General features: G+C 40.2%; 3 protein-coding genes across 3 annotated transcripts; 1 reads left to right on the forward strand and 2 right to left on the reverse strand.

The window, feature by feature from the left end:
- Positions 1-942: 942 nt before the first annotated feature.
- On the reverse strand, positions 943-10,365 carry rnf10 (ring finger protein 10). The gene is made up of 17 exons (XM_015972031.3): positions 9,968-10,365; positions 9,128-9,312; positions 8,815-9,020; positions 8,404-8,494; positions 8,137-8,321; positions 7,865-8,001; positions 7,116-7,270; positions 6,450-6,575; positions 6,113-6,353; positions 5,771-5,904; positions 5,525-5,642; positions 5,343-5,444; positions 5,117-5,254; positions 2,383-2,468; positions 2,237-2,294; positions 1,752-1,916; positions 943-1,680 (listed from the first exon to the last, which is right to left on the reverse strand). The coding sequence occupies exons 1-17, from the start codon at positions 10,128-10,130 to the stop codon at positions 1,607-1,609; spliced, it is 2,364 nt and encodes a 787-aa protein (XP_015827517.3). The 5' UTR covers positions 10,131-10,365; the 3' UTR covers positions 943-1,606.
- Positions 10,366-11,925: 1,560 nt separating this feature from the next.
- Positions 11,926-17,678, reverse strand: pop5 (POP5 homolog, ribonuclease P/MRP subunit). Its single transcript, XM_015972033.3, has 5 exons — positions 17,592-17,678; positions 17,366-17,508; positions 13,015-13,164; positions 12,849-12,932; positions 11,926-12,733 (listed from the first exon to the last, which is right to left on the reverse strand). Exons 1-5 carry the CDS (start codon positions 17,609-17,611, stop codon positions 12,627-12,629), a joined length of 504 nt encoding a protein of 167 aa, XP_015827519.1. The 5' UTR covers positions 17,612-17,678; the 3' UTR covers positions 11,926-12,626.
- A 318-nt stretch (positions 17,679-17,996) lies between these two features.
- Positions 17,997-23,511, forward strand: unc119b (unc-119 lipid binding chaperone B). The gene is made up of 5 exons (XM_015972032.3): positions 17,997-18,338; positions 19,564-19,677; positions 22,882-22,990; positions 23,084-23,256; positions 23,338-23,511. The coding sequence occupies exons 1-5, from the start codon at positions 18,104-18,106 to the stop codon at positions 23,448-23,450; spliced, it is 744 nt and encodes a 247-aa protein (XP_015827518.1). The 5' UTR covers positions 17,997-18,103; the 3' UTR covers positions 23,451-23,511.
- Positions 23,512-23,897: the final 386 nt, after the last annotated feature.

Raw genomic sequence — 23,897 nt, forward strand, 5'->3', positions numbered from 1 at the left:
TTGTTGACAGGATAGACCTGGCAGCAGCGCTGAGAAGCAAGGAAGCCGTCTGACTGGTTAGTCTCCGCGGGCCGTCGACTGAGCCAACGGGACATTACAGTTCCGGTTGATACTTTCAAAATAAAGTGCATCATCCTATAACTTGTTATATTCTTTGCAAACAAAGTTTACTTTACATCAAAATGCGCGCATGCAGGATGGGGTTTGTTTAAATATCAAAACATTTCAATATTGAATAACGTGAGCCACAAACTAAATCACGAAAACAAAACTTTTGAGAACATTGACCCAACTTCCGGTTTGTATTCTGCTGAACGTAAATAACTTTATGCTCTAGGCGATCTCGAACTGAAAATGGGATGGGATTCGACAAAAATGATCCCATTCCCACATAAAACCAAGTGGCAATTTTCCACAAGTTAATTACTATCAGTTCAAATTATTTAGAAATTAGTAAATTATAACATGTTGGTTTCTAATATTCAATTCAAATTCAAAAATACTTTAATCCCAAAGGGAAATTGATTTTTTTAACATAGCATTTCCTGACTACTAAAATCAGTCAGTAGTTCATACATCACTATTACTACAACTAATAAAATGTCTCAGATAACTTTCACACTTGATAACGCTGGTTTATCAGGACTGCCCTCATGTGGAGTGGAGCAAAGTCAATTCTGCAATATTCAATATTGTGACTTCTGATGATGAACTGCAACACTGTCAGATATTTGTGCATTAATCTTTATTCATTACACATTCTACTCATTCGTTATAGCCCACAGTCCTGCTCAAAAAATAAGTGAATTAAAGAACCCTCAAACAAAACTATCCCATAAACTTCTTTTTTCAGCATTCCTCCAAACTCAACACTTTTTAACACTGAAATAAAGCTGGGAGTTAACATTCCAAATCCCAAAAATTACACAGGACAACGTGAAAGAAAGTAAAGTGTGTTTCAGGTTTAATGAGGTTAAATGTTTTCCGTTGAGCCTTATAGTTTATTACAATAGTGGGTTTCAATTGCTTGTATAATATGTTTTATGGCAATACAAAATACTACAATTCAGATTTTTGCAACCTCTAAAATGTAGCATCTTGAGGGTTAACACTGCAATAAACACTGAAAAACACCCTCATTTGTAAGGTAAGTTTCTAGGCTGATGCTGCAAATTCTGTATGTTTGGAAAGATTCAAAGGTGCAAAGTACCTGCAGCTGGCTGACTGCTACCTGGGTAGGAAGCCCCCTAGAATAATTTTGCCCCTATTACCAACAGGTCCTGAATGCAATTCTCAGTTACTAAAGAGGAGGGAAAAAAACTAAATGTTGTCGAGTCAGCAACTTTTTATAATTCTTTGTTTTGCATCTGAACTAGAAGTTACCTAAACAGCTTCCAGTGTGGTTGGAACAGGGAACAACTTTGACCTAGAATGTCAGAAAATTAAACTGCTGAGGAAACGGCAAAAACAAACCAATGAAGCAGACTAAAGCAGCATGAACTTTGGCTACACACTACAACCTGTTTCCATGGTTCCAAGAAAAAAGGTCATGGAAGTAAACAAAATAGGAGCTGGAAGATTGTGAAGAAATGAACTTCAGCTGCGTTTACTTCGTGTGAACCATGGATGTGCTGAACAGAAGTTTCTGCTTTTTCTTTTTCTTCTTTCCTCCCTTTTCATCTATAAGAAAACAAGCAAAAAATAAGTGATAATGCAAATTAAACACAAATGATTTGTGAAGAGGAACAGACCTGGTTCAACCACAGGCTGTGGCAGGGAAGCAGGACTGCTGTCCAGCTGCAGAAGGGCCTTCTCAAAAGCCTGACTGAAGGAATTCTGAAAGCTAGGCACGGGAACACGATCCGACCCATCGCTCTCACCATCGCTGTCTGCCGCTGGGGGGGCAAGCAGCTTATCTACAGAGAACATTCATAATCCATGAAAACTTCACCTCAAATATACAAAAACAACTTTTAAAGATAATGTCACGTCACTTTCTACTGACTAATGTATCAAGTTGTACAAGCAGCTAAAAAATTAATAAAATCAGTGAATAAAATATTCTCCCGAGCTAAAAAATGTTTAATTTTGTTTGATGCAAATGTTGGAGTGAAATACAAACATGATTTAATCATTTATATTTTAAGAGACTCAGGAAAAAATCTGTTGCGCTAAACAATTAGCCTGCATGGCACCTAAACGACCTTTAATGTCCACACCTCCACTCCTGCTTTACCTTTCTTTGGGGTGACCCTGGGTCCAGCATCAACTCGAGCTTTCCCATCTTTCAGCATCTAAACAGGAATGGTCCCAATAACACCACATCAACACCGGTGGTATAATCTCACAAAGCCAACACAAATTGTTTAATCCCACACACACCTGTGCAAACGACATGCAGTGGGGATCATCTTCCACGCTAGCCACAGGCGGCAAGGACACACTAAAACTAGGAAATCTCCATCCATCTAAAAATAACGGAGGAATTAAAGAGACCTAAATTATTTTAATTTCTAATGTTCACATACACTCACCTAAAGGATTATTAGGAACACCATACTAATACTGTGTTTGAACCCCTTTCACCTTCAGAACTGCCTTAATTCTATGTGGCATTGATTCAACAAGGTGCTGAAAGCATTCTTTAGAAGTGTTGGCCCATATTGATAGGATAGCATCTTGCAGTTGAGGGAGATCTGTGGGATGCACATGCAGGGCACGAAGCTCCCGTTCCACCACATCCCAAAGATGCTCTATCGGGTTGAGATCTGGTGACTGTGGGGAACGTTGTAGTACAGTGCCATTGTCATGTTCAAGAAACCAATTAGGAATGATTGGAGCTTTATGACATGGTGCATTATCCTGCTGGAAGTAGCCATCAGAGGATGGGTACATGGTGGTCATGAAGGGATGAACATGGTCAGAAACAATGCTCAGGTAGCCAGTGGCATTTAAACGATGCCTAAGGGGCCTAATATGTGCCAAGAAATCATTCCCCACACCATTACACCACCACCAGCAGTCTGCACAGTGATGGATCCATGTTCTCATTCTGTTTATGCCAAATTCTGACTCTACCTTTTGAATGTCTCAACAGAAATCGAAACTCAGCAGACCAGGCAACATTTTTCCAGTCTTCAACTGTCCCAATTTTGGTGAGCTGGTGCAAATTGTAGCCTCTTTTCCCTATTTGTAGCGGAGATGAGTGGTACCCGGTGGGGTCTGCTGTTGTAGCCCCTCCGCCTCAAGGTTGGGCGTATTGTGGCTTCACAAATGCTTTGCTGCATTCCTCGGTCGTAACGAGTGGTTATTTCAGTCAAAGTTGCTCTTCTATCAGCTTGAATCAGTCGGCCCATTCTCCTCTGACCTCTAGCATCAACAAAGCATTTTCGCCCACAGGACTGCCGCATACTGGTTTTTCCCCGTTTACACCATTCTTTGTAAACCCCAGAAATGGTTGTGGGTGAAAATCCCAGAAACTGAGCAGATTGTGAAATACTCAGGCCTAGTCCACACGTAGCCGGGTTTTTTTTTTAAAACGAATATCCGCCTCTCCAAAAACTTGCATCCACACCACCTCGTTTTAAAAAAAAATCTGTCCACACGTACCCAGATAAATACGTTGTTAAGGACATGCCAGACCTGTAGGCGGCAGTACTTCCCCCGTTCTTAACCTCGTCCTTCGTCTGTGGTCTTCCGCAAGGAGCAGTAATTCCGCTTGCAAAAACAAACCCATGCTGTCGGCTAGTGTAAACACAGGTCGCACACATGATGTCAGCATTTTTTTGTCGTGGAAAGTGACGTTGCGGACCTTAAAACTCCGGTTTTGTCTGTCCACACGCAGACACCCAAAACGGAGAAAACGCAGATCTTCACTTTGGCCGGAGTTTTTAAAAAGATCTGTTTTCGTGTGAAAAAACTCCGTTTTCATGTGGATGACAGGCCAAAACGTAGAAAACTATCTACGTTTTGGCAGATCCCCGGCTACGTGTGGACAGGGCCTCAGACCGGCCCGTCTGGCACCAACAACCACGCCACGCTCAAAATTGCTTAAAGGGGCATTATGGAAGTTTGACAGCCAAAACATGTATAGAACTAATACATTTCTTCTTAATACATTCTCCTCCAATGCCCTGGTCCTGTAGAATGAGCCCTGGCATTTTTACTGCGATTACCTGTTTTTATGTAAAATCACAAACAAAAAAAAAGAGCTGCTCGGGTCGAGTAGGCTGCTTCATGCGCGTTCACGCTCAGGCAAAGCCCTCCAAACCGTTCTTTGAACGTTGTTTCAGCTGTCATGAAGGCTATAAATGTTACAGATACAAAAGACGTCACTGGCGCTTTAGCTCATCTAGTTAGACGTCAGACTTTCGTGCAGAAGACCCGGGTTTGATTCTGGATGTGAACGTAATTATTTAGTTTCTTTTTTACATTAATGGTATATTTTTTTACATTAAGATGCCCACATTTTTATTTGAGACTCGCCAAACGGCATTTAATTCACAGATAAAAAAAGATGTGGGTTCAACTTTCATTTTGGAACAATTTTTCAAGCAAGGGAAGGGCATGATCTGAGCATGCAGGAAGACTGACCCATCATAAACCTTTGTCGGCTGCGCTGAAGAGAAAGGTACAGAACCAAATTATTTAATTAATTAGCTGCGCGTTCCCCTGTCCTCCGACACACACACACACACACACACACACACACACACACACACACAAGGGACTGTCTCAGCTGTTATTTTCATTAAGGAGTGTGCACGTACAGCATGCATGCCTCGTGCACGAGCCTACTATTGAAGCTGCAGTTACGCTTTTGGCCCGAGGGGGCAATCGCGAGCATAAAAATTCAAAATGCCGTAAAGTCCCTTTAAATCACCTTTCTTTCCCATTCTGACATTCAGTTTGGAGTTCAGGAGATTGTCTTGGCCAGAACCACGGCCCTAAATGCATTGCAGCAACTGCGATTGGTTGATTAGATAATTGCATTAAGGAGAAGTTGAACAGGTGTTCCTAATAATCCTTTAGGTGGGTTTACATAACAATGAGACATAGATAAAGAAAAAAACCTCAGAAGCACTTAATAAAATTCAAATGGAGGATCTGATGTTACCAGAAGAGGGGCTGGTGCTGAGAGGTGATGGGGGGGCTAAAGTGAAATCAGGCTGGACTGGTGGACTGCTGTTGTGAGGAGGAGAGCCAAATGCTGGAAAATGATGAAGGTTCTCCAATCCAATATGCACCTCAGGATCTGACAGACCACATGAGGGAATAAATATTACAACTGAGCCCAAAGAAAGTGTAAGTGTTAAGAAATAAAAGCCAGGAACTGTACTTACATTTACCCTGCTTCTTGTTCTCCTCAATTTCAATTCTTCTCTCTCTGCGTTTCTCATCTCTTGCCTTCTTCTGTCTCAGGCGCTTTCTTTTCTCCAAGTCATCTAAAAGTTGATTACTTTAGATAAAAAGCCAAAACCCTTTTCAATGACCACATGAAAAACCGAGTTTAAAATCTTCCAACCTGCAAAAGTGTCCAGAGTTTCTTTGGACAGGACTGGTGGTTCCAGGGCCAACTCACAGATGCTGAACTCACATGTGAGCGGCAGGTGAGCCAGGTAGCGATTCCTACGACGGACATCCTGAATGATGAAACATAGAAGCAAAAACTCTAAATGTTCATTTTCAAAAATGACAAGTTAAATCTGTTCTACACAACAAGGCTGAATGCGCAATGTGTGCCTTGACTCTTTTTTTTAAATCTGCTAACCTCAGTGATGGTGTGTCCAACTATCTCCACTACTGTGGCAGTGATGGTGTCAGGACAGGCCTCCAAGCTGCCGTATTCACGCAACAGACAGCGCACATTCACAGGATGCAGGAACATCTGCTGGCAGTCATCAGCTGGAAGACAAGTAGGAGAAAAACGTGGAGGAAAGCTCAGTTCTCAAACAGCCTACTGGTGTTCTGGATCAGCCCATCTGCATTCTGTTGTACATAGATGAATGGAATAACATGTTGTGATTTTCTAATATTCTTAAAAACCTAAGTACTGCTTGCTTTGCTGAGGTTTTGTTAAACAGAGCAGGTAGGAGGGCTAAGAGCTACACACCTTGGTAGAAATAGTAGTACGGTCCATGCACCACACTGGTTGAAGCGTGTGCAGACTCTGATTGGTTGGCCAAGCTCTCCTCCTCAACCTGAGTCTCTGGGGCAACATCCATCACAGCCTCAGGGGACTCCTCAGGGACACTCTCCAGGGTAGATTCAGGAACATCTGGAAGCTCTGCAGCTGCTTTCTCTGTAACCTCCACCACCATGTCATCAAAAGCCGAAGAGTACTCGAGAACAGGCTGGGGTTGCGGCACAAACAACATGTCATAATTTGTTCCATGATCAGAGACACGATGCGGTCCGAAAGACTGGAGAAGGTTCTCTTGTGGACTCACCTTGGCACTGCTGACATTAGTCAACACTTTCTCCACTGGAGAAGATGGTTCTTTCAGGGTGAGTGAAGACAAATCAAGGGAGTGTGTGTTTGCCTTTTGTTGCTTCAGCAGCATTTCCTCACGCTCCTGTGACACAAAACCAAAAAAGTTTGCAGTCATAACTTTCCAGTCTCCTTCCGTTCAGGAAGATGTGCTCACAACTATCAATGCAAATTCAACCGATGCCCACAAATTTTGCTTGGACGTGCAATTTTGACCAATCTCTGCAACTTTTATGCAAATTAGCTCAAAAGCTGATCCTGCAAGATATGCACAATACGTGATCTGGAAGCAGAAAACCCACGTTAGGAGATCGTTTTGGGCCGCTGCTGTAAAAAAAAGTGAGGCGCGAACCAGAAAAGCTTCTGCCGATCGCAATTCAACAACGGATTATGAAAGAACGGATAACGCTCGAAACGCGCAGATTCTTCCTGATGTAAGAGGTGAGTCTCCTCTTTGTGTTGGTAGTTTTAGTGTTGACACCTTCTTAGAGCGCAACGTTCTGCGACTCTTAAAAAAACTGTAAAAACAGTGAAAAACGCTGGAAGCAAAGGGCTTTACTGATCAGGAAACAGCTGGCAGTGAATGAGTCAATAACAACAATACATCACTGATTTGTAGATCTACCTGTAAAAGACAAAGTGCGCTCTGAATGAAAATGCCCTGGGTGTCCTCCTCCTGACTGAGCTGAACCTGCAGGATTGCCTTCTCCTCTGAGACCAGGTTTAGGGCCTGTGCTGGAGAGGTCAGCAGTAGTTTGGAGTACGGGCTCAAACACACATCTGCAACACCAGAAATGATAAAACTGTAGTCAGGGACTCAAAAATGTCTACAACAAATTCAGTGTTTTCAGTTTTAACGTTCTTTCTGCTTTTGCATTCAGGTTAAAACCTTCCTTAACCTCGTGTGTTTGCAGGCATACATGCATGTATGTATACATATTATGCCACCAAAGTCTAGTTTATACTTCTCTGTCAGCATGTTTGCACAGAGAGAGAGAGAGAGAGAGAGAGAGAGAGCGAGAGAGCGAGAGAGAGAGAGAGAGAAAAGACTATTCCTTTTCTACTTCTCTGTTGGTCAGCGTTAAGAAGCAATACTCCTCCAGAACAGCAGAGGGTGTAGCGCTTTTCTGGGTTATCCTGCCATCAATGCAGTCATGTCTCTATTGTGTTTGTACTATATTTATGTATTTCAGAGCATTTTTAACATGAACAAATTTGTCCTATACTTCTCCATCCAGTCACCACCTCGAAACTCGCATTTCCTGTAATTTCCACACAAATAAAGTTTCCACCCTTGCGATGACGGAGAATGGCGTTGCGTGTCTCTGTACCGATGCAGAAGTCTAAACTAGCCCTAACACAGCAGTCCATTACCTCCAAGGCAAACAGGTTCCTCCACCTTCACCCACTGACAGCTTGGCAAAGCTACCAGACTCCCCTTCTCTCTCCGCATCAGGCGCATGGTGATTACATCTCCAACCATATATTGCTTTGTCTCCATAGCAACCACACTGCAAAAACAGAAAAATATCTGAAAACACTCTGAACAAATAACAAAAAGACATCACAATGTCATTAAATCCTATAAAGTGTTATATTTCCATTCTGCCCTTTTAATCCCTTATTTGCTTCGTCTTCCTGTTTACCTCTTCAGGTCAGCCGTATGCACGGTCTCATAGCAGATGGGGCACTTGGACCAGCTCTTGTCACTAAGAGACAGGTAGTGTAACATGCACGGCCAGCAGAAGATGTGTCCACACCGAGTGATGCGGGCAGTCACAGGAGGGTAGAGGCAGATTGGGCAAGACGGCACCTCATGACTGTAGATGCGCTGAGGGCAAACACGGTTTGTCATTATGTACTTTACTTTTATAGAAACATAAGTTTTTTGTGGGGGTTTTTTTTACACTCACCACTTGCTGCACACAGTCCCAGTTGACCAGTGTGTCTGGATCAGTGAAGTGAGCCTTATAGTCCTGGTCATCAGTCACCACAAACTGGCAACTGAGAAACAAAGAAAAGGTGATTTCCACGTCTGTATTTCTCTTTGAACATCCTAGGTGTGTTCTTGCTGTGTCTTTCTAAATCCATGCTTTCGTTCATTTTAACACAGAAACAGTTTTGTTTACCTGTTTGTAGCTACAGTTTCGCCGACGGCTGCCGGCTTCTTCAGGCAGCCTGAAGAAGCCGGCAGCCGTCAGCGAAACTGTAGCTACAAACAGGTAAACAAAACTGTTTCTGTGTTTAAAAAAGAACGAAAGCATGGATGTGATTTCCACGTGTTCAGCCTGTTTTGGTTCGTAATGGCCTTGGCGCCTGCTTACTTGGCCTGCAGAAAGAGCTCCTTGTTGAAGGGCTTACTCTTGTGGCCCCACTTGTTTCTGCGGCCCCAATAGGAGTGGCCGACTTCTCCGATGCCATCATTACCACCGCGGGGTTCAAAGGTAAAGTTTAGCAGATGGTTCAAGCTTATTTTTTTCGGTCCAGAAAATTGTGCTGGGCTAAACTCGGCCCGGTGAGTCTCTGCTACCTGGGGAGGCAAAGAGCAACTCAAATAAAAATAAAAAGTGTCCAAAAGCACTGCTGAACAGAGCGAGTCTCAATAATAAGCAAAAATTATCAATTTAGCACACAAACCTCCTCACGTCGTCCTCCACCTGCAACTCCACACTGTCGCCCTCCACCTCTTTGCGGGGGTCTCTTGTCAAAATTCTTGCTTTTCTGTGAATTGGTGCGGCGAGGGCCGGGGAAACTGTCAGCTTTGGGGAAAGAGGGCTCACGCTTACGGCTGTAGCGCTTGGAAGCCCCATTATTTTTACCATCTGAAAAATAAATAATGTAATGAATAAAGGGGAAAATCAACTGTTCCCAAACCTCTCCAAATAAACGTTAACTCTAAAAGATGTGATAAAAAGCCCCCCTGACTTGGAAACAACACAAAAAAATTTAATATACAAAATTTAAAAAATGTTCAATAAGAAATTTTATCTATTTGTCCGTCCAATAAACCGAACCATGACCAGTCTACAAATGTGCCACATAAATAAACATTCAAACACTACAACCAAACATGCTAAGACAACTGCTGCTAAAATGTTTAGGAAAATATTTTACAAGTTATCATTACTTTTTAATCATGTGATGAGTAAACAGTCTTTAAAAAAGGTTGGCTTGTTTATCCCTCACACTGGAAAAACTGCATTTGGATAATTTTTGACCTCCCATGAACTGATAAAACAACTCAGCATCCACTCATTTGATAAGAGCTTTTATAGTCCTGAGTAATAACGTGTTATCTACAGTTCAGCTGCTCTTCTGACTTTAGGTGGGTCAGTTGTTTTGACAGCGACGTCAACCTCCCCAGCCCAGATAAACACCTCGAGTAGCTGCTGCTGGGCCCAACGGGCCACGGAGGACTTAGCTACACACAGGCTAACAGCTCCAAGTGAAATTGATGTTGCAAATAAGACCTTTCACCTGTTTTCGGTTTAGATTCGCCCGGTGGCGGGCCTGTGGAGCTTGAACGAGGCGGAACCTTGGAGCTGGTGCTGCTGTTGGGGTTTTTCTCCATGTTTGTCTCCGTGCGGTGAGCGCTGTTTAGGCCGAGCTGCGGGCAGAGAGCCGCCGAGCTCTCTAGCATCAAAAACAAAAACAGAAGAGGACAACGGACTACGATGAGTGCGGGTCAGGCGGCGAAGGCCCAGATTCATTTCTGTCAAACGCGGAGACCCCATCACGGCGACATTTTGACGATAAAACAAACTCGAGAAAAAAAAAGAAGAGACACGGTTTTAGCGTCTCGTTATAAGCTTGAAGGAGAGGACGAAAGCTCGCCGCGCGGGACCAAATCCCTCGAATTAAATATTTTTACTTGCTAAGGGAAACAGTGTGCCCTTAACAAGGCGCTAAATGTTTTCCAACGTCTGGAAAACAAATTAACCTGTATATTTTAGCTAAAATATGTCCGGAGAAATCGAGCATGCACGAATGGCGAATGGTCGCCAGACAAGAACCCGAGAGACCCGGATGTTTCATGTACTGCCAAGCTAGCTATTGGGTCCGCATCATTGTGACGCCAGCGCAGCTGGAAGGGAGCGGTGTACGTAAACGCTGATGATTTATGTCAATGCCGGTGTAGGCATTTATATGTGGTCCTAAGTAATTTTTTCCGTTGGATGATTTTGACCATTTTGACAGCCATTTTCGTTTTGCACACACGCATACTTCTGTCAGCCATAAATGACAGCACAGGTTGCAGTTTTGCTGTAGCTTCCGCCTACACAAAAAACCCAGCCAGGTACCTGTTATACAGAAAAGAGTAGACCCACAAAAGAGATCCAGCAAATGTTGGAAGTAACCGTCAAATCAACTTTTTTTGCTGATAACTGTTAAGATAATTATATCATATAATTTATATGCGTTTTATTTTATCATGCTTTATGCCTGACTATAACCTAATTAATGAGTGTCTAATTGTGCTATAGACAGGTGTAGTCCTAGAAGCGCTGAAGATAGCCGCCAGTTCCATTTAAAGCGCCGCAATACTTTGCAACATTGTGGAGTACTTAAGACATTACGACCTAGGGTGCTCCCAGAAAATTTTGATTGGGGTGGCCAGATGGGGCTAAAGAACATTTTGGGGTGACACACCAAATTGGTCCTTGTGGGTAACTCTAGGAGAGTTTAGCTTGTAGCAATATATTGCATTGCTCCTTTATTCGTTTTTATTAATTCATTAACTATCATTGACGACTAAAGTTGTCATTTGCATTTTTTTACTGTGTGGCTGTGATGTGACTATCGTGCGACTTTCCAAGAATCGCTCAGCAGCATGTCCTGTGTGACCATTTGACTACTCAAAACCGTGACGCATCTGTCTCCAGTGCGCTCCAGGCTTAAGGCTCTGGTGGGGGGGGTGAGTTGCTCTTTAATAAAATTCATCTTTAAAGAGTTCAAACAAAACAAAGCAACTCAGGGGAAAACAGAACTTTACTTTATAAGCAAACCACAGCGCACAGCAAAACACCATATTAAAAATAAACCAATCTATCTACCCTAAGTACTATCAACACAACAGAAAATGCATATCTCGTTACTAGTAATATTAGATTTTCTTAAATTTGCTATGTCATTGCACCATCACACTGAACTTTGACTCAGTGTCATCAACTACTAGATCATAAAGATTGATACAGCTTTAAGCAGTGACACATTTTTTTTCATTGCAACATTTATTACTTAAAAATAAATGACCTAAAACAGAATTAGTTACAACCGTGTTTAACTCAAACCAATAAGAAGAAATTAAGTCTGGTGAAACAAAGACTGGACAAAAACAAAATGAAAACAAGACTAAAAATGCAATGTGTTCAAATACAACGAGTGACTTTGTCAAATGGAGTAGTTAGGCCTGTTTCCTACACTTTTTCATAACGTCCACAAGGCACAACTGACTGTTATTTAGTCTGCATATTATTTATAGAATAAATTATGTTTCCAAAATAAAGTGAAAATGCTGAGGAAAAAAGCCCATACTCCATTAGAAAAATAAAAATAGGCTGTTTCAAGAAATGCCCAAGGAACTGGACCCCTTTGTGTTCATAAGGCTAATTATATTCATGGATTCATTTTTCTGGGATTTTTTTAGTAAGCTATAAAAACAAGTTTTATTGAACATTTATTTTTTTCTTTAGCGTCGGCCACAGCACTTCCTTCAATCCTTCACAATAAGACTGTAAAATGTAGCAACTTACCCCTAATTATCTGAAGATTATAACTATTGTTTATCAATACTGTCCTCCAGTAAAACTTAAACCTGGTAATAATATTTAAATATTTTTCTTGCTATTTCAATGTCAACCTTGACACATTCTCCTTGCTTTTTGCAGTGGGCCCAATACGCTGCCAGATAACTCATTAAACATCTGCTATGTGATTTTCAGTAGATATGTCAAATGTTTAATATAACATGTTAATTTAGTAAACCAAATTTCTATAATCTAGATCAAAATGTGGACATTATGCACTGTCTAACTGGAAAGCCACCTAGAATAAAAATGTTTCCATGATTTCTCACAAATGTCCTCATGCAGGCATCTGAGCAAAGCTTGAACATGGCAGCCATCATACTGTAAGGTCACTCTCCTTCATCCTCTTCACACTCTATGTCATCTTCACATGCTTCCTTGTTTCCACCTGGTATAAAACAGCCCAGAATTGCTTGGCGAATCTGTTGTTTTTCTCCTGTGAATAAAACCCACAGAAATCCAATTTAACCCACACTCCAAAAGATTAAAAGAGTTACACTTGTCAGATTTTGGCATGGTTGGATCATGTCGCTTTCAGTTAAAACCCTCACCTTCATTTTTACATTTAGGGAGCATCCGATGGAGTTGCTGGGTGTTGTATCGAATCAAAAACTTCTGGCATGTTCTAATTGTCCCTGGAAAAAAAATGAAATATGTGAACACGTTGACTGATATAGATCTGATTTATTAGACTGACTTTTGGATTTTTCCTCTTACCTCCCACATGCAAACAATTTAAAAAACATGGGATCTTTTGCCCTCGACTGTTGATATGGGTGATGAAAGGCAAAGCAGACCAGAGGAGTTTGTAGCAGCTCTTAGGAAAACGTAGAAATACTATTCCAGTATGAGCGTTGAGATATTTAACTGAAAAATAAAATAAAACAAGTCAAAGTTAAAACCACATGATCAGGAAAAAACAATCACAAAACGAAGTAAATGGCCTATTTTTGTATAGCGCCATCTTATGGTTCTACAACCCCCCAAGGCACTTCACAATACAATCAGTCATCCACCCATTCACACACACATTCACACGTGTGACTGAGAGACTACTACTATTATTTATATTATCAATATTATATATTTACACCTTGATACTGATATTTTACTTTAGTTGTGATCACTGTTTTTTTATGTAGCGTACCAAATGGCCAAGGATTTTACCAAAATGACCCGAAGGTAACTTTTAACTTACAGGACCAACTTCTTCATACAGGCCAATCTGACACCGTGGCACCGATATTAAATCTATGAACTTGCCCCAATATTCTTAACTAATCCTGCATACATCACGAGTCCTCAAGGCTGCAAGAAGCAGGACTTCTTATCTATCCTCCTTGAATAAAGCTCGTCTTCCCTGGCTCACATAACTCCAAATCTTCATATAATCATATTTTGTTGAATGAACAATTTGTTTTAATCCAAAGTGTTTTAATGTGTCCTATACTTTACATTAATGAATAATGGGTTAAAATGATTATTTTTCATGTGATGATTCATTTCAGATCTTAAATTACACCAGATCAGTAATTATTGATTTTAATCATTTAATTTACCAGTATGAACCCAGTAATGCCACCATATTATCAGTAATGGTTAAAACATTTTTACTTCACACTGAGAATAACCTCTAAGTATCTGAGTGAAGGAGTGATTTCATGAGGTATTTTCGGTAACGCCTTTAAAACGTGTCAAATTCTGATTTGACTAAATTTGTCACTTCCTGAACTGCCAGTTCTCCACCGCCACCTGGCTTGACTGACCAAGCAAAGCACTTGGGACCATCCTCTCTTTTGACTCCAACTCAAAGCCTCTCTGCAACGCTTGCGAGTGGTATCAGATGCAAATTAGATACGCCAGCTTCCTGCCGTCACCTGGAAGGTACCCCAGAGCAGACGGGTCATACTCGGAGCTGAACTACAGATTTCGTTACTCAGAGGTCCACGCTACCGGCAGTTTGTCCATACAGACCTCTTGACCCCCTGGATCTCACGAGGGCCTTCAACACAAAGGATTCGTAGATTTTCACACTGGTGTCGGATGGTTTTATGAATAATCAATAGCTTGTCAAACCATACAGTCAAACTGATTTTACAACCCAGACATCACAATATCTCTCAGATACTTAATAAGGTTTTGCTACATAAACATCTAGCTCACATTCCATCATTTCATTCATACTTTGTCATGTATAATCATTAGTTTAGAAAGACAGCATTAAATTCATTTTTTAAACTATGTACTTGACTCTGTCTGAACTTATATTAAGTGTGTTTCCTTACTAGTCCAAAGAACCCAAGGTAAAGTTGAATCAAATATTCAAAGACCAATCAGATTAATAATCCCTGTTTATATGGAATATCACATTTTATTGACCATTTAACAAAACTGTTACTAATCCATCACGCTACACTTATATTATTATATATCAAACTCTTATAGGGTACCTCTCTTTACCAATGCAATGCACTTTAGGCAACAATGAATAAAGGTATCTGAATTGCTCTTAATATTTTCTTTCTTACACAGAACTGTAAACTAGGAATGTCCCGTTCTGATTTCGATATTGGAAGTAATTTGAAATTGGCCCAAAAACAAGGAATCGGGTTATATCGGAATGCATCAAAAATCTCCGATATAAGCAGTCCGTTAAGGTTCACATTTTTGCAACCAATGGTTAAAAAATAATTTTCATTTTTTCTGTTATTGGCTCTTGTTCTCCAAATGAGTAATATCACTTGATCAAGCCTTCATCCATTCCACACTACAAAATATGTAAAGGTATGTATGATTTGTGCTGATATCATATCGGATAAATATCGGTATTGGATAATACTGAAGGCTGCAATATTGGTATCGTATCAGAAGTGAAAAAGTTGTATCAGGACATCCCTAGTGTAAACATTATACAATAATAATATAGTTATAGTTCAATACTGGCATTTAACTCCAGTTTTGTTTATGTTGCACTGGATTATGGTCAAATATTGAATTGATTTTAAAATTCTTATTTTTGTTTTTAAGGAACTGCATTGGGGGGGGGGGGGGGGGGCGGCTCATTTTAGTCTGAACTGTTACAGGTGTATGAACCTTCTGGCGCTCTCCGTTCCTCTACGCTACATCTGTTGGTTACTCCACCAACAAATAGAAAATGGAGTTTGGAGTTGTGGGTCTGAGACTCTGGAACACTCTGCCACTGTCGGGCACCTATGGTCAAGACATTTAAAAGTAGGCTGAAAACTGATTTTTACTCAATTGTCTGCACATTAAACCAGCCTGCTTAGCTGGTGGTAAGTTTTTATTTCTCTGTTCAGATGATTTTCAGCCTCATTGATGAAGATACATAATAAAGGGGTTAAAACACCACCAGATCAGAAAAGGACTGAAAATTATTTATCTAGGAGTGACGATCATTAGTGTCACCTAATAACAGGACAACTAAATAAATATTATTTTCATGCAGTGTTCGACCGCGGTGAAGTTAGCTTGAAGTTGGAGTGGACGTTGGATATTCAACAGACATTGGTTCCCACAGTCAGCGATAAATCTTCATGCCATGCGCTCCGCCACAGACGGCAGTTAGCCGAGTTCCGACGACTCGCCAATGGGAACGGTGGTTCGCTTGGGGACTATCAACAAACTTGTAGTCCTTTGTAAACGAGTAAAAAAAGAATCAAAAGCTTCCAGAATAATTGTCTAAATGACTCAAAATTACTTCTGAGTTGTGTTACTAAACTACAATTACAAGACACAACAGTTTTAACACAATTCACACAATCTGATCTTTTTTTATTATAATTTTTATCCAAAATAAGATATTTTTCAATAGCTCCTAGGTAAATCAGTCTGAATACCTAAAACCATTTCTCAATGGTGTTACTTAGCCAGACCAATAAGACACAGCCGTTTGTTTTCACATTTTTCAAGATGTGATCTTTTTTATTAGGACTTTTATAAAAAAAATCAGTGATTTCTTCTACTAGCTCCTAGGTTAATTGATTTTAATACTCAAAATCATTTCTCAGTGATTTTACTATGCAAGACCAATGAGACACAGCAGTTTTTAATCATATTTCACAAGATTTTATCTCTTTTATTAAGATTTTCATCACAAATACAGTGATTTATTTCAATAGCTCTTAGGTGAATTGATTTTAAACCATTCTTCAATGGTGTTGCTAAGCCAGACCAATGAGACACAGCAACTTTTAACACCTTTCAAACAATCTGATCTGTTTTATTACAATTTTTATCAAAAATTAAGTGTTTTTTTCAATAGCTCCTAGGTTAATTTGTCAAAATACCCTAAACCATTTGTCAATTATGTTACTAAGCTAGACCAATAAGACACAGCAGTTTTTAACACCTATCATACAATTTGATCATTTTAATTTGGATTTTTATAAAAAAAAAAAGGGATTTTTTTTCCCATTAAGCTCCTAGGTAAATTAGCCTAAATACCCAAAACCTTTTCTCACTGGTGTTACTAAGCTAGATCAATGAGACGCAGCAGTTTTTAATCAAATTTTGCAAGATCTGATCATTTTTATTAGGATTTTTATTAAAAACTAAAGTGATTTATTTCACTAGGATAAACATTTTAATAAAAAAAAAGATCAGATTTTGTGACATGTTATAAAAACGGTTGTGTCTTGTAAATGTAGTTTAGTAACACAACTCAGAAGTAATTTTGAGTCATTTAGGCAATTATTCTGGAAGCTTTTGATTTTTTTTTTTTTTTGTGTACTCGTTCACAAAAGACTACAATTTTGTTGATGGTCCCTAAGCGAACCACCGTTCCCATTAGCGAGTCTTTGGAACTCAGCTCACCGCCGTTTGTGGCACAGCGCACGGCTTGACCGTGGAAACCAATGTCTGTCGAATATCCAACGTCCAACATCAAGCTAACTTTACCGTGGTGCAGGTTCGGGTACTTTTTTAATGAAACATGTCTTATTTTCTATAATAGTAATATGTTCGTGGCAAACTGTTACAGATAATCAAATGTTTTAACTCATTTTTATGTGCGTGTTTTACGCTAGAAAATTGGTTTACGACAAACTACCTTGGAACCGGATGCTGCACAGAGCTGCTCCGTAGTCCCCGTGTATGCGGGCCACCGCTGCCTTCACAGCCGCTGCTACTGCTTGGTCGTTCAGCAGAAACAGGTCGTTCATGTCCGACACATTAACCTCGCACAGCAAATACCTAGCGAAAGAAAGAATATGCGCTAACTCAACGATGGCCACAGTAAGAGAATAAGTAAGAGACTCACAAAAAACACGTTTTACCTTGACTTGAGGCGCACCATTGCTGCCACTCATTCCGTCAACAAACCTCTTCTACGGATTTTTAGATCGAGCTCAATTGCGTTGGCGCCACCCAGTGGACATTAACATATTGCAAGGTGCATTCGGTTTAAACACGGGGTAGCCCGAATGAGTAGTTCGCGATTCACAATCACAGCTGTTTTTATCTTCACACTATGATGAAACCTTGACAGTTGACTCTACTTCACTAAAAAATAGGATAGCATAAAACGTGATTCAATCAGATGTATTAGCAGGCTTTAAATTTAAAATCAACACAAACTTCTTGGTTAAATTTCAAACGGAAAGCCTCGAACTTTAAACTAAGCGCACCCTTCAGTAACCATGACAACCCCAATCGTTCTCATCCAATCACAAGCTCAAGTTCCCATCTTTCATACACTTTGACGCCATCTTGAAATCTCATCCACAGTTTGTTAATTTGGTGTTCATAATAAAACCTGAAGTGTGTGTTTATTTTTACTGTTTGAAGTATGAACGGTTCTCGGAACAAACAGTCAGCGGCAGTCGGCAAAGGGCAGACGGATGCAGACAGTGGCCTAGAGACGAACCATAGGGACAAAAAGACCGGCGCAGGAATGCTGAGGAAGCTGAAGTCGAGGCGCAGTCATACAGAGAAGTGGCCTGTGGTCACGGAGGACCAGCTCCGGACTCTAGGAAGAGATATTTCCCCGGAGCATGTTCTGGGTTTGCGGGACGTCACAAAAGGTATCCTGTCTGCTGACTAAGTGTTCACCGGAGATGATAAAGCCACAGCGTTACGTGAGCTACAAACAAGCTAACTGTGGCTAAGTGAACGAAACTCAAGTATTTACAAGTCCGCTGTAAATTCATATCAAAATTTAACTAAGCTACTCTAGTTTATGCTATAAAGAAAAACAATTAATTAAGAGTTTTGAGCCCGGACAGAATTTTATTTTATACTCAACAAGCAAATAAGCTATCATGAGACTTGAATCCGTTAGTCTTTGCTTTAGAACGATTAGTAACATCTCTCTCTCTTTCTCTCTCACACACACACACACACACACACACACACACACACACACACACACACACACACACACACACACACACACACACACACACACGATGCATAATTAAATGTTTTCTAAATTTAGTCCAAAGACACCATAGTGTGTTATGACATCACATATATGGGGTAAAAAAAAATTACATGTTTTTCATTGTAAATCTTAGACGATCGAACTGCAGTAGTTTTTGAAAACTATTTGATTTTCACTAAAAGCGAATAATGCTTGCAGAATCTCACACAAAGTGTTTTCATTTCTAGAACAGTCTTTGTTATTTTTGTTCATTTCTGTTCTTTAAAACAATTATTGTTGGTTGTATTGCTATCAGACTTTGGGAAGGAGTTAGAATTAAAAGCATTGCTGTGATATATTTTATAGGCTTCAACTTTGAACTTAACATTTTATCACAATGATTAAATGTGTCAGTATTTTGCTACATGAAAATGCTACAGATGTGTCGGTTTTGTCCAAAGAGCTCTACAACTTTTTAAAGACAAAAATAATCCAGTTCGTTTGTTACAGATTTAATCCACTATTAGAGCATGTGAAGTTTAGAGCAGATGACTGTATTCTTAAAATTCCATGACTGAACACAAGTAACACTAAATCTGTCATCAGACACCCTCTCCGCCACATTCCCGGCCACTGCCTTGTGTCTGGGGACATTTCCTCAACCAGACAACAATGGCTAATTTAGTGTTTATAATAAGCCTCACTAGTCCCTTTGTTTTTACTTAACATGTTTAAAAGCTGTGAGCCTTCTAAATAACTTTTGAAAGGAGTGGAAGCTGAAAAACAGAAAGTATAGATCTGGTTGCTTGAAGTTCCCTATTAGTATTTTATGTGAATTATTGTGTAGAAACATTCTAAAAGTTTTAATTCAAGCATTTTTTTTACAGACTATCTTTGCAGACTTGAAGATAATATCTACAACATCGACTTTACTCGTTTCAAAATCAGAGATCTTGAGACTGGAACGGTGCTTTTTGAGATTGCCAAACCTCCAAACAGTGGTGAGTGTGAAAATAAAATGATCTACAGAGACATAAAGCTTTAATGTTGCAAAGTTAAAAGAATGAAAAGCAGCTTTACATGGAACTATTTTTGCACAGCAATGTGAGAATTGTATTAGGTTAATCAGAGGACGATTCCTTAAAGCTGCTTCAGGTGTGGGTCCATCATAATTATATTTCAATTCCATTTTTGGCTTCAAACAATCACAAAAACAAGGATTAAAATGATTATCGGCCGGCCCATATATCAGCTTGATATATTCAATTTTTTTCTATATCAGCCGAAATTAATTTTAAAAGCAGATGAAAAAAAAAAACTGGCACCTGTGTGGCCAACTGCCGTCACTACTAGACTGAAGAAAGAACCCGAAGGACCCCAAAACACTATTTTTTAATGTTGTGAGTTAGTTTTATATTTGAAGCTCAATAAATATTAAGATATTTATTGACTTATTTAATTTATATTGCACACAGTTAGTTTTCAGATGTCTTTCACTATCATATATACATATATATATATATACAGGTGCTGGCCAGTAAATTAGAATATCATCAAAAGGTTGAAAATATTTCAGTAATTCCATTCAAAACGTGAAACTTGTACATTATATTCATGCAATGCACACAGACCAATGTATTTCCAATGTTCATTACATTTAAATTAGATATTCATAAGTGACAACTAATGAAAACTCCAAATTTGGTATCTCAAAAAATTAGAATATTCTGAAAAGGCTGAATATAGAAGACACCTGCTGCCACTCTAATCAGCTGATTTACTCAAAACACCTGCAAAGGCCTTTAAAAGGTCCCTCAGTCTTGTTTTGAAGGCACCACAATCATGGGGAAGACTTCTGACTTAACAGCTGTCCAAAAGACAATCATTGACACCTTGCACAAGGAGGGCAAGACACAAAAGGTGATTGCTAAAGAAGCTGGCTGTTCGCAGAGCTCTGTGTCCAAGCACATTAACAGACAGGCGAAGGGACGGAAAAAATGTGGTAGAAAAAAGTGTACAAGCTCTAGGGATAACCGCACCCTGCAGAGAATTGTGACGACAAACCCATTCAAAAATGTGGGGGAGATCCACAAAGAGTGGACTGCAGCTGGAGTCAGCGCTTCAAGAACCACCACGAGGAGACTCATGAAAGACATGGGATTCAGGTGTCGCATTCCGTGTGTCAAGCCACTCTTGAACATGAAACAGCGCAAGAAGCGTCTCGCCTGGGCCAAGGACAAAAAGGACTGGACTGATGCTGAGTGGTCCAAAGTTATGTTTTCTGATGAAAGCAAGTTCTGCATTTCCTTTGGAAATCAAGGACCCAGAGTCTGGAGGAAGAGCGGAGAAGCACAGAATCCACGTTGCATGAGGTCCAGTGTAAAGTTTCCACCGTCAGTGATGGTGTGGGGTGCCATGTCATCTGCCGGTGTTGGCCCACTCTGTTTCCTGAGGTCCAGGGTCAATGCAGCCGTCTACCAGGAAGTTTTAGAGCACTTCATGCTTCCTGCTGCTGACCAACTTTATGGGGATGCAGACTTCACCTTTCAACAGGACTTGGCACCTGCACACAGTGCCAAAACCACCAGCACCTGGTTCAAGGACCATGGTATCCCTGTCCTTGATTGGCCAGCAAACTCGCCTGACCTTAACCCCATAGAAAATCTATGGGGTATTGTGAAGCGGAGGATGCAATACGCTAGACCCAACAATGCAGAGGAGCTGAAGACGACTATCAGAGCAACCTGGGCTCTCATAACACCTGAGCAGTGCCACAGACTGATCGAGTCCATGCCACGCCGCATTACTGCAGTTATTGAGGCAAAAGGAGCCCCGACTAAGTATTGAGTGCTATACATGCACATTCTTTTCATGTTCATTCTTTTCAGTTGGCCAACATTAGAGAAACAAACATTTTTTCATTGGCCTTTAGAATATTCTAATTTTCTGAGATACCAGATTTGATGTTTTCATTGGTTGTCACCTATAAATATCAAAATTAAACGTAATAAACATCGGAAATACATTGGTCTGTGTGCATTGCATGAATATAATGTACAAGTTTCACGTTTTGAATGGAATTACTGAAATATTTTCAACCTTTTGATGATATTCTAATTTACTGGCCAGCACCTGTATATATATATATATATATATATATATATATATATATATATATATATATATATATATATATATATATATATCGGACTAATAATCAACTTAAGATATCGGCCATCGGCAACAAAATTCATTAAAAATCGGTATCAGCATCGGCCTTTAAAAAAAACGTATTAGATGGCCTCTACATTCACACCCCTATGGAGGCTGAAGTCACATGCATTTTGGGGATGGTGGCAGAACAAAAGTAAAACACATTGGAGGTGTTCATAAAATAATATGCCCTCTTTATTTCCACTTACGCCCTCCGCATGATCAGTGTTTTTCTGATTGGTGCTCCTGATAATACATCTATATGCTCTCTGTCTTCCTGTTTAAACATCTGGGCTCCTGTAGCAGCTCTTCTCCACTTTTGTAGCAGTGCTTTCCAGCCATGCTTGCGTTATGCTGATATATCAAGTAGGAAATTAAATTTAATTTGTTGGTGTCTACTCATGTTACAAATTATTCATTTGATAAATAAGTCCAAACATTTCTATGATTGGCTATAGTCATACTAGTTTGATAAAAGTATCATGAGTTTTAATCACCATTAAATAGCACAACTCTGCCACCTGCTGGCTAGAATCAGTCCCTTCAGTCATCAAACACCATATTTGAGCTTTAAAAACATTGTTCTTTTAACCCTCCCACTGTCCTAATGGGTGTGACCCCGCGAGGAAAGGTGACCATTGAGTAGGGTTGATGGTTTATCCCTTGGGTCCATGTGGCAGGGGTGAGGAGTGAGCACCACCTCACCCCTGCCACATGGACCTGGCAGCCAGTAAAGCTGGAATAAAATGGTGTACCTTTACCATTTTCTTCATGTTGTGGTTATGCTAATTCAGCGTAGTTCTAGTCATACATCAAAGCAAAGCAGGTAGTTTCATCACAGCCACTTTAAAAAAAAGCAGGATGATGAGATGTTTGATCATTGAGCAAATAAAAAAAACAAGAATTATAGCATCTTATACAGTGCCATTATGTAATGAGGTCCTGAGCTATGATGTGAGGATTGCTCCCAGCTGATTTTGTTATCGTTTCAGGTCATTTGGAAAAAGAAGAGGAGAGTGGAGATGTCGATGCCAGTGCAGGACGTTTTGTCAGGTACCAGTTCACACCAGCCTTCCTAAAACTACGCACTGTTGGTGCAACGTGAGTACATGACCTCTTCATAGTGAGCTCACCGCTCTCCCCACCAGTCTGTTTGACAACATGTTCTCTGCTCTGCGACCTCTCCAACTGCAGCGTTGAGTTCACCGTGGGTGACCGTCCCATTAACAGCTTTCGTATGATTGAGCGGCACTACTTCCAGGGACGGCTTCTTAAGAATTTTGATTTTGACTTTGGCTTCTGCATACCCAACAGCCGCAACACATGCGAACACATTTATGAGTTTCCACAGCTTCCAGATGGCCTCAGTGAGTTGTAATTTCACCAGAACGTCTGGATCACAGTTACGCATTCTAAACATCTCTTTGTTTAACTTTCTTCTGTTCCAGTTCGCCAAATGGTGGAGCATCCATACGAGACCAGATCAGATAGTTTCTACTTTGTGGACAACAAACTCATTATGCACAACAAGGCGGACTATGGCTACAATGGTGGGCTGTAACGTCTGAGAGGAGAGATGGGTCCATTACCTCCCAGTGGTGGTGATGGTGGGGGTGGGGGGGGGGGGGGGTGTAACAGAAGTGTTTTCTCCTTTTTAGAAACATGACAGCAAAATGAAAAACAGCAAACCACCTCTGCTGACATATTAAATCATGGATCCATTCAATAGTACCTCAAATCACTGCTTCAGAGAATCTGAGGGATTTTGTTTTCGTCGTTTCTTAGAATTTCTGTTACATCTGACTAAGTTTTTTTTTCATGTATATACCAGTTTGTCAAAAAGTTTCATGTTACTGCTCGAACACGTTTGCCTCACGTTTATGCCATCCGTGCTGGATGAGGACAACACTTAGGACCAGACTGAGCTAGTTAGAATATCTTTTAAATAAATTCAGATTCTCATTGTATCTTTATTTGAGCAAATTTATCAAGGGGTGTTTCTTGTGTG

Source organism: Nothobranchius furzeri, chromosome 17 (assembly GCF_043380555.1).
Source record: "Nothobranchius furzeri strain GRZ-AD chromosome 17, NfurGRZ-RIMD1, whole genome shotgun sequence".
NCBI lineage: Eukaryota > Metazoa > Chordata > Actinopteri > Cyprinodontiformes > Nothobranchiidae > Nothobranchius > Nothobranchius furzeri.